This window comes from Oncorhynchus tshawytscha, linkage group LG07 (assembly GCF_018296145.1).
Source record: "Oncorhynchus tshawytscha isolate Ot180627B linkage group LG07, Otsh_v2.0, whole genome shotgun sequence".
Taxonomy (NCBI): Eukaryota; Metazoa; Chordata; class Actinopteri; order Salmoniformes; family Salmonidae; genus Oncorhynchus; species Oncorhynchus tshawytscha.
The window spans coordinates 65,597,621-65,608,070 of NC_056435.1; the positions used below are offsets into that span (position 1 = coordinate 65,597,621).

Genomic DNA, 10,450 nt, shown 5'->3' on the forward strand with positions numbered 1-10,450 from the left:
GTTTTATTTACTCTGCTCTCCCAATGCATATAGAAGTATTGTTGGACCTCTTTGTGGAGTGAAGATATCAGAGAAAGAAAATGTACTTTTTTTTTTTTAGGATCCAATGTGTGTTGAACAGAACGTCTTCATGTGTGTGTCCACAGGCAGCTGATCTTGATCATGGAGTTGTACAGCCACGATGATGTGTATAACTACCTCAGACAAATAGCACTAACCCTCTGCTCAGACAAAGTGTCAGAGGTCCGGTGGATCTCTTACCAGCTGGTAGGCATGCCATTTGTACTTTAATTGTTTGGGGGGTGAAATGATGTAACAATGTTTTCTTTATCATTTTTGACAGCCTCAAGTACTCATATTGTCCTCAATGATATGAGGTGTGCTTGTGTGCGCATGTCTGTATTGTGACAAACTTCTGTGGAAGTGACAGTCATCTTATCAGTGACCTGCCTTTCTTAAGAATGGGAAGCATCCAAACATGGTTTGCCTCACAAATGGCTGAAAATATTCCATTGTCTGTGTCAGGACAACAATAGAAAAATAGGAAATTACTATGAAAAAACAAAATATTTCAGTTGTGTATATTACTTTGTTTTTATTTGATCATCTCATCTCTGCTCAGGCAATAGCAGCCAGCCAACCATCTAATGGTATCCCTGTGCTTCCCATACTCTACAGTCTTTTAGTCCTCCTACTTAGCTAGGCTAGTGGCTAGCTGGTAGCTGCCTAAGTATGCTGCAGAGCTGTCTGACGAAACCATTTGACTAGTTCTTTAAAGAAGACATGGCATACTTTCTAGACTGCTTATATCCAGCTCCCATAACTATCAATCGGGTAGAGCTACTTCACGTACTGTCTCTATCCCTCTCGTCATGTTGTGTACATTCCTCTCATGCAGTCTGTTGTGCGGGCTCTGTGCGAGCCAGGAAGAACAGGCGCAATGGATTGTGGTCATTCTATTTAATTACCACGTTTATGCACTGAACTAGTTTGAATATTTGCTTCATGAAAACTACAACTCCCTTCAGCCCAGCATCCCACATACACTATATAGACAAAAGTATGTGGACACTACTTCAAATGAGTGGATTCGGCTATTTCAGCATCACCTGTTGCATGGCTGTATGCTCTATTTTACACCTGTCAGCAATCTCCATAGACAAACATTGGCAATAGAATGGCCTTACTGAAAGGCTCAGTGACTTTCAACGTGGCACCGTCATAGGATGCCACATTTCCTACAAGTCAGTTTGTCCCGATCAACTGTAAATGCTGTTATGTGGAGTGGTAACATCTAGTGGCAACACCGGCTCAGCCGCGAAGTGGTAGGCCACACAAGCTCACAGAACGGGACCGCCGAGTGTTGTAGCATGTAATAATCTGTCCTCAGTCGCAACATTCACTAATGAGTTCCAAACTGCCTCTGGAAGCAACTTCCCTCACAAGAACTGTTCTTCGGGAGCATCATGAAATGGGATTCCATGGCTGAGCAGCCGCACAAAAGCCTAAGATCACTATGCATAATGCCAAGCGTTGGAAGAAATGGTGTAAAGCTCGCAGCCATTGGACTCTGGAACAGTGGAAACGCGCTACCTGGAGTGATGAATCACGCTTCACCATCTGGCAGTCTAACTGATTAATCTGGGTTTGACGGATGCCAGGAGAATGCTAGGTACCCGAATGCGTAATTACCAACTGTAAAAAATGGTCTGGGGCTGTTTTTCATGGTTTGGGCTTGGCCCCTTAGTTCTAGTGAAGGGAAATCTTAATGCTACAACATTCAAGGAATGTCTAGATGATTTTGTGACAACAGTTTGGGGGCCTTTTCCTGTTTCATCATGACAATGAAGTCTCCGCAACAATGTTCCACCATCTAGTGGAAAGCCTTCCCAGAAGAGTGGAGGCTGTTATAACAGCAAAGGGGGGACCAACGCCATGTTAATGCTGATGATTTTGGAATCAGATGTTCGACGAGCAGGTGTCCACATACTTTTGGTCATGTATTGTATTTACATACACAGCCCTGATAGGATGGTCTCCAGCCAACCCCATTACCCAGATGAACAGTCATTGGTTTATTATGATCAGATCACATTGTGACATCATGCTGTGGGCCAAAAGATCCATCCTTCCTGAACAGGCTGAAATTCCAGGCATTTTCTTCAAACGGCTCATACACAATTTCATACTGTTATTTCGACCTCGTATTGTGGAAATGTCATCAAATATCATCTTGTCTGTCCCAGGTGGTGGAGATCTTACAGAAGATGTATGCGTGTGGAGCCCACGAGCTGGGCCTGAACTTCAGCAACGAGCTCATCGCCCGCTTCTGCCACTGTCCAAAATGGGTGGGCCGCCAGGCCTTTGCCTTCATCTGCCAGGTCAGGACACACATAGTATTTATGAAAAGAAATCCTTACAAACACTAATCCCAATATCTGCTGCCTTCAAAATAATGTTTAGTGTGAAATTGCATCAGCCATGCTTGCCATAGAACTATTCTGAAAGAAGGCGGAAGTGAGAATTGTATGCCTGACTGCTTGGTCATGTTCATTAGGCACCAAACAGAAGGGAAACTGATTTTTGAAACATTTTCTGTTGCATTCCCCAATGAACACGAACGGCTCTGCTTACCATCTGTCATCTATTTTTCTATCTAAATCTGTTTTTCTATTAACTCACTCTCCGCTGTGTTCCCCAGGCCATCGTGGAGGAGGACTGTATGCCCATGGACCAGTTTGCCCAGCACCTCCTCCCCAGTCTCCTCAGCCTGTCGTTGGACCCCGTGGCCAACGTCCGCGTGCTGGTGGCCAAAGCACTGCGGCAGAGTGTCATGGAGAAAGGTAAAGACTGGGCCCTCTTATCTACCCAAGAATATGGTTCATGCATGAGATGCTTTATGCTATTGAGAAAGTCAAGAATGGAATAGAACATAATTTGTCTTCGAGAGGGAATATGTCTCACACATTTAAAAGCCCACACCAGAAATCCACTTTTTCGAGATGAAAGATGATGGTCAGAGCTTACCCATGGTGTTGTAAATGATTTACCTCAATAGGTCATCATTTTAGTGAAAGTGTCAATTATTTGTCCTTGAAGTGGGAAATTCAAGGTGTGACATTTGCGGAAATCTGTGTCAATGCCATGTTTTTTCCTATGAGATAACATGCAAATTCTTTTCAGACTCCATTTCTTTTCAGGGCTGGGTTTTATTTAAATGTTACCACCCACCAGCATGACATTGTTTATTAATCAGAAACAGCTGCAAAGTTCTTCCTCTTAGCAAATGAGCTGAGCCAAAACATCCTTTTGTCCTAAGCCATGGAGCATGTTAAAATAGGGTGTGAGCTATCTCCTGTTAGTGATATGAGGCAACCTCCAAAGTGGTTCAAACAGAGGGCTTGATTGACATAATGTGTATGGGAATGTTCTTCAACAGATTATAACCTGGGTGGTTCGAACCCTGAATACTGATTGGCTGAACCGTGGTACTGTAATCAGACCATATACCACGGATATGACAAAACATGTATTTGTATTGCTCTAATTACAATGGTAACCAGTTTATAATAGCAATAAGGCAGCTCTGGGGGTGGTGATATATGGCCAATATACCACGGCTAAGGTCTGTATCCGCGTTGCGTTATGCTTAAGAACAGTCCTTAGCTGTGGTATATTGGCCATATACCACACCTCCTCGTGCCTTATTGCTTAAATAGAAACAGAAATAGACGTATGATGCAATACACATGAAATGAATAAATAGCAGAAGAAGAGCATAACTACTAATTATATTGAATAGAGCAATAGCAATAGGCAAGTCAAGCACAGTACATGACAATAAATGGTGACTGGTCTTGCAGGTACATTTACATTTTAATCATTTAGCTCTTACCCAGAGCGACTTCCTGTTAGTGAGTCTTTCCCAGTTCCAACAGATTTTCTCTCTCGTTGCATGTTGTTGTTTTTGATCCTCCCAAAATGTGTTGTGCCGTATGTTTCTGATATCCAAACGAGCATACCACTTAGAATATTGTTTTCCCTCTCTCTTCTGTGGACTATTTTCTCCCTTCATTTTGTTGTTCATGTTTTGCCCTCTATTCCTCATTGTTCCCTATCGTTCTCCAGATTTCCCCAGTTTCCTACATTCTTATATTTTAATTATGTTAAGTACTGCCCACCGGTCCACCCATTAGGGCCTCATTGACTTGAATTGGGACACCCATTCTAGTAATTATATTTCTATAGTTGTGACCCATGTAAAATGCACTTTAAATAAATAGTGACTTGACTTGTACTTGCAGCGTACTTCAAAGAGCCGGGCGGTGCCTACTTAGAAGAGCTGGAGGAGACGGTGATGACCCTGCAGGCGGACAAGGACAGAGACGTACGCTTCTTTGCCAGCCTGGACCCCGACATGGTGCTTATGGACACTTCTGCTTTAATCTAGAACATTCCAGCCTGCTCCAACACACAGCCAATAACTATCACCAGCATCAGACCTGACCAGAACACTCGCCTGCAGGAAATAAAGGCACTGATACGTAAACATACATAGAATCAGTCATGTGCTCTCTCTCTGTCTCTCTCACACACACACACACACACACACACACACGATCTGAAAACCGCACCTCGCTAAGCTAAAACAGCCACCGCAAAATGGCATCGGATTCCAGGTGGAAAACAACCCACCATGCGGCTCGGCTAGCGTCCCGTCGTCCAGTCACCTCAACCCATCTGTATCCAGCTGGTTCTCTCAGGTCCTCTGGTTTCATCACGGTTTCTCTCTCTCTTTTCATCTTGTCTTCAATGACCTCCGTAACCACTACTGCTTAGGAGAAGGAACAACCGCACCACTTGGCACGAAACAAAATATGTTAATGAACTCGTGGCATCTTCCCTCTGTGTGTTTACTATGTCAATGATGTGATCCAAGTCTCCCAGAGACCAATGAAATACCTCTGATTGGACATAACTCAGGCCAGTTTCGCCATAGGGGCGTTTAGCTTATAGAATGAGGTACAGCGCTTTAGAACGCCACAGATAGAAATGGAATGTATAGATCGACTCACTAGAATTGTGATTCTTCTATATACAATGCATCTGTACATTCTGTAACGTTGCTCTCCCCTGAATAAACCTCTGGTGTCAGCGGCACCTCTGGTGTCAGCGGGACCTCTGGTGACAGTCAATTTTGCATCCCAAATGGCACCCTATTCCCTTTATAGTGCACTACTTTTGACCAGGGCCCATAGGGCTATGGTCAAAAAAGTGCACTGTATAGGGAACAGGGTGCCATATTGGATGCATCCCTTCAATTGTGTTTTGGGGTTATTTGGGGTGTTCACGACTCAAGGGCTTATGATAAAGTGACAGAGTTTGTTGTAAACCTGTAGAAAGAAGAAGCAGAAAAAGAGATTGATAGTTTGGTAAAGACCTGTGAAGCACTCCCCCTTATCCACCGTGTAGTCCGTCATTGTAAATAAGAATTTGTTCTTAACTGACTTGCCTAGTTAAACAAAGGTTAAATTAATTTTAAAAAATGTAAATCCACTTCAACATTGTGGATTCCAATCCCATTTTGGCTTTTCAGTCAGACCACTGCACTGACCACAATTAATTGTACAGTATAGGAATGCTTGTGTGGCCTGGGTTTGTGTTCCAAGACGCTCTGACTACTAAATCTCATTAGTAGTGAAATAAGTATGTTGGAGAATAAATAACTTCCATTGTATAGCTTAACCTGTATAGCCAGGGGATCCAAGGCCAGTTTTAGGGTTTTCTGTAGAGACATGAATGTGGATATAATGAGAGCTGTCACTTTTGTAGTCTTTTTTCTCTCTTTTTTTCTCACCTGTTCACATGGCAACCCATTTTTGGCCATAAACACGACTTGAGATCCTAAACTGATTGCGGTGTGGAGTGCATCTCAAGTCTGTCTTCCATCTTATGGAAATGTTCACTGCTGTAGACTACCTAACGCATCACACCTGTCAGCAATTTTCCCCATGTTGTTTTTCTTTATGGTAGAGCTGTTAATATATATGCATTTTATGAAATGTATTTTTCTTTTCAAATATGTACCATTGTTCAAAGATTTTATATCCGAACTTTGCATTTCACAACCTTTGTAACATTCAATAATTTCTTTAAAATATTTTTTATGTAATGTTATTTTTAGCATTCTGTAATTAAATTTATAATATAAATGAGAAAAATCAAGACATGTGTAGCCTGTCTCCAAACTACCTTGTATAACCAACAAATGAATTGTGCAAATGAGTGTCATATCATTGTCACAAAGGTTCAAAACACCTGCAGCACAAATTTTTGATCAATATAAAACTCAGCTAGGTGAGTTTTCCATGAAGAAGAATTGTTACTTGCTTCTTTAAAAGTATTTTTTTGCGATACTTGAAGTTTGACACATAAAGTGAAGCGGTGAAATATAGTCAGTAAAATCTATGTTCTGATTACAACCGACAGACTACTACACTGAACAAAAATATAAACGCAACATTTAAAGTGCTGGTCTCATGATTTATGAGCTGAAATAAAAGATTCAAGAAATGTGTCATATCCACCAAAAGCTTATTTCTCTCAAATTTTGTGCACATTTGTTTACATCCCTGTTAGTGAGCATTTTATCCTTTGTCAAGATAATTAATCCAGTTTAGTCACACAACAGAATGCCACAGATGTCTCAAGTTTTGAGGGAGTGTGCAATTGCCATGCAGGAATGTCCACCAGAGCTGATAATTCAATGTTAATTTCTCTACCATAACGTCATTTTGGAGAATTTGGCAGTACGTCCAACCAGCCTCACATCCACAGACTATGTGTAACCATGCCAACCCAGGGCCTCCACATCCGGCTTCTTTCCTTGCAGGATCGTCAGAGGGGTGAAGAGTATTTATCTTTGTAATAGATCCTTTGTGTGGGGAAAAACTCATTCTGATTGGCTGGGCTTCGCTCCCAAGTGGGTGGGCCTATGCTCTACCAGGCCCACCCATGGCTGGGGCGTAGCTATGGGTAACTTTACAGTGCAACAAAATAACTAGGGCTTTACAATGATGGTGGAAACTTAGAGAAATGTTGAGGTTATGTGGATTCAAATCTTCCTAGAAGTCACAGAGTGTGCACAGAGCGACATGTAAAAATGCATAATTTTTTTAGGTGATTTCTTGAATTCTCTATTTGGTGTATATTAAGGGGCACTTCATTTAATATAACAGGCTTTTAAAAATGCAATATCGGTGCACAAGTTCTACTGAAAATATCAAAGCAATACAAAAGGCACTCTTTTCGTGGAACGACCCATAACTTGGACCTGTTGCTGTGGTGTAAAGCTTTCTGTCTTCTGTCTTGTCTCTGCTCCATGCAGAGAACAGGAGAGAGTACCTGTACCAGCTTCAGGAGTTCATGGTGACAGCTGTCAGTCAATCAGTATTCAGGGCTCGAACCACCCAGGTTGTAATTTGTTTAAGAACATTCCCATACACATTGTCAATCAAGTCCTCATTCTGATTGGCTGGCTTTGGCTCCCCAGTGGGTCGGCCTGGCTCCCAAGTGGGTGGGCCTATGCCCTCCCAGGCCCACCCATGGCTGCGCCCCTGCCCAGGGGCGCAGATTAGGGCCAAATGAATTTATTTCAATTGACTAATTCCCTTATTTGAACTGTAACTCAGCAACATCTTTAAAATTGTTGCATGTTGCGTTTTATATTTGTGTTCAGTTCAAATATCAACCTTATTACGTTGGTGTGTGGGGCACTTAGATCACATATTTCATCACAAGTAACTGCACTCAGACTACTACACTTTTACTCATAAGGAATAACAAACATTTTAGGCTATTATTTGGGGAGAGAAATATGATGGTGCATAGTGGAAGAAGCTTAGAAGTTTTTTTAGTGTTGAAGAATTGATGCCATTGTGGTAGAGGGAGGGACTGTTTTATGCAGGGGTGCAACTTTCACTGGGGATGGGGGGACATGACCCCCCCCCCCTACACACACACACACACACATTCTGATATTGCATTTTTGTACCACCGCCCCAGTTTTTTCATTGCACTGTTATAATTTTTTAAAAACAGTATCAGTGTGCTTTAGGACCATGCAGACGCCTTAGAGCGGTATCAGCCGGCTGGATTTAGGACGGTGCAGACGCCAAAGAGCCAGCGAACAGAGGCAGCTGTTGACTGTGTGTTGTGCTTTTTCTTCAAGTTGTAAAAGCAAGCAGAGCAGAACCTGGCTACTCTGTATTTGACTGATGTAACTGCTGTTTGACTTAACCTCTTATGGTATAGGGGACGCTTGCGTCCGACTCAAAGCCAGGGAAAGCCAGGGAAAAGCCAGGGAAAATGCAGCGCGGCAAATTTAAATCAATTATATAAAAATCAAACTTTCATTACATCACACATGTAAGATACTCAATTAAAACTACACTCGTTGTGAATCCAGCCAACATGTCAGATTTTTAAAATGCTTTTCAGGGGAAAGCATAAGAAGCTACTATCTGATGATAGCGCAACAGTAAACAAAGAGGGTAGCATATTTCAACCCTGCAGGCGCTACACAAAACACAGAAATAAAATATAAAACATGCTTTACCTTTGACGAGCTTCTTTTGTTGGCACTCCAATATGTCCCATAAACATCACAATTGGTCCATTTGTTCGATTAATTCCGTCCATATACAGTGGGGCAAAAAAGTATTTAGTCAGCCACCAATTGTGCAAGTTCTCCCGCTTAAAAAGATGAGAGAGGCCTGTAATTTTCATCATAGGTACACTTCAACTATGACAGACAAAATGAGGGAAGAAAATCCAGAAAATCACATTGTAGGATTTTTAATGAATTTATTTGCAAATTATGGTGGAAAATAAGCAAACTAAGGTGGGAAAAAGGCTGCCTAAGTATGATCCCCAATCAGAGACAACAATAGACAGCTGCCTCTGATTGGGAACCATACCAGGCCAAACAAAGAAATAGGAAAACTAGATTGCCCACCCTAGTCACACCCTGACCTAACCAAAATAGAGAATTAAAAGGATCTCTAAGGGCAGGGCGTGACATTAAGTGATGATGCATGGCCCGGAGCCTCCAGTGATGATCCATGGCCCGAAGCCTCCAGTGATGATCCATGGCCCGGAGCCTCCAGAGATGATCCATGGCCCGTTGCCTCCAGTGATGATCCATGGCCCAGATCCTCCAGAGACGATCCAAGGTCCGGAGTCTCCAGCGACAGTCTGCAGTCCAGAGCCTCCAGCGACGGTCTGCAGTCCAGAGCCTCCAACGACGGTCGGCAGTCCAGAGCCTCTAGAGATGGTCGGCAGTCCAGAGCCTCCAGCGACGGTTCCCGGCCCGGAGCCTCCAGCGGGGGTTCCCAGTCCGGAGCCTCCAGGTGGATTCCGAGTCCGGAGCCCTCTGCGATGATCTACGGTCCGCAGTCCCCGGCGACGATCCAAGGGTCGGGAACTCCGGCGACGATCCACGGTCCGGTTCCTCCGGCGACGATCCACGGTCCGGAGTCCCCGGTGACGATCTACGGTCCAGTTCCTGGTCGCAAAGTTCAAGGGGCCGAATACTTTCGCAAGGCACTGTATATATGTATATATATTTTTTTTTTACATGGTTTGCAAACTTATATGTGACACCAAAAAAGATTTCAGATTATTATTTATTTTTTTATTTAGTAGGTGTGGCTCAAAACCACTGGTCGGTAAAGCTTTGATTGAGAAAATGATGAGATCAAACTGTTCTGCTCCCTCACCTAAAAATCACCATTTCACCACTGACTATATAGCCGATTTCAATTGTCACCACTGAGACAATCACGTTACAATGTCAGAAGTAAGTTGTACAGAATTTAAAGTGGGACTGCTGTCTGCTGTGGGACTGCTGTCGCAAATCCATTAAAAAGTGGGCCTACCTCCTGACCATAATATACCAGGTACTTCCAAGTCAATATAACTAAACTGATACTAAGTATCAGTTGATCATGAAACATTAGATATTTTCAACTGTGTGTATTTAAAAAATCACAATACAAAAATCAACTTACATTGCTCCATCAAACATGTCTAACAAAACAAAACACAGGTATTAAAAAGAAAATACTCAAAAATACACTAAATATAAATAAAATAATACAAAAAATAAACAATTTTAGTGCAATTGTATTCACTCTGAAAATATCTTATTATAATGATTCAGGAAGATGTTATTCTTGTTGTTATTCACTAGGGTTAATGTTTTAATAAGATAATTCAATTCAATCAGAAAAATGTGTCATTTTGGTATAGAATTTTGGAATTTTTGTTTGTGTATAAAGTATTTGGCAACAAGAATTTAAAAAATGAACAATAATTTCAGTGGTCTTATAATCATTGCAATAGTAACATGTCAAAAACATAGGCATTGTTTCATCTCTGTGTATGTTAC

The 10,450-nt window shown here is 42.1% G+C and overlaps 1 protein-coding gene across 1 annotated transcript; it reads left to right on the top strand.

Moving 5' to 3' along the window:
• The first annotated feature begins 2,103 nt into the window (after positions 1-2,103).
• LOC121846815 (serine/threonine-protein phosphatase 4 regulatory subunit 1-like) lies at positions 2,104-5,158 on the top strand. Its single transcript, XM_042324829.1, has 4 exons — positions 2,104-2,153; positions 2,247-2,381; positions 2,702-2,843; positions 4,305-5,158. Exons 2-4 carry the CDS (start codon positions 2,268-2,270, stop codon positions 4,448-4,450), a joined length of 402 nt encoding a protein of 133 aa, XP_042180763.1. The 5' UTR covers positions 2,104-2,153; positions 2,247-2,267; the 3' UTR covers positions 4,451-5,158.
• The last annotated feature ends 5,292 nt before the right edge of the window (positions 5,159-10,450 follow it).

Excerpts from the sequence above, each read along its gene's own strand:
- LOC121846815 (XM_042324829.1), top strand. The coding sequence starts at position 2,268 with ATGTATGCGTGTGGAGCCCACGAGCTGGGCCTGAACTTCAGCAACGAG. Across the intron at positions 2,382-2,701 it reads CCTTTGCCTTCATCTGCCAG|GCCATCGTGGAGGAGGACTG; the intron begins GTCAGGACACAC and ends TGTGTTCCCCAG. Across the intron at positions 2,844-4,304 it reads GCAGAGTGTCATGGAGAAAG|CGTACTTCAAAGAGCCGGGC; the intron begins GTAAAGACTGGG and ends TTGTACTTGCAG.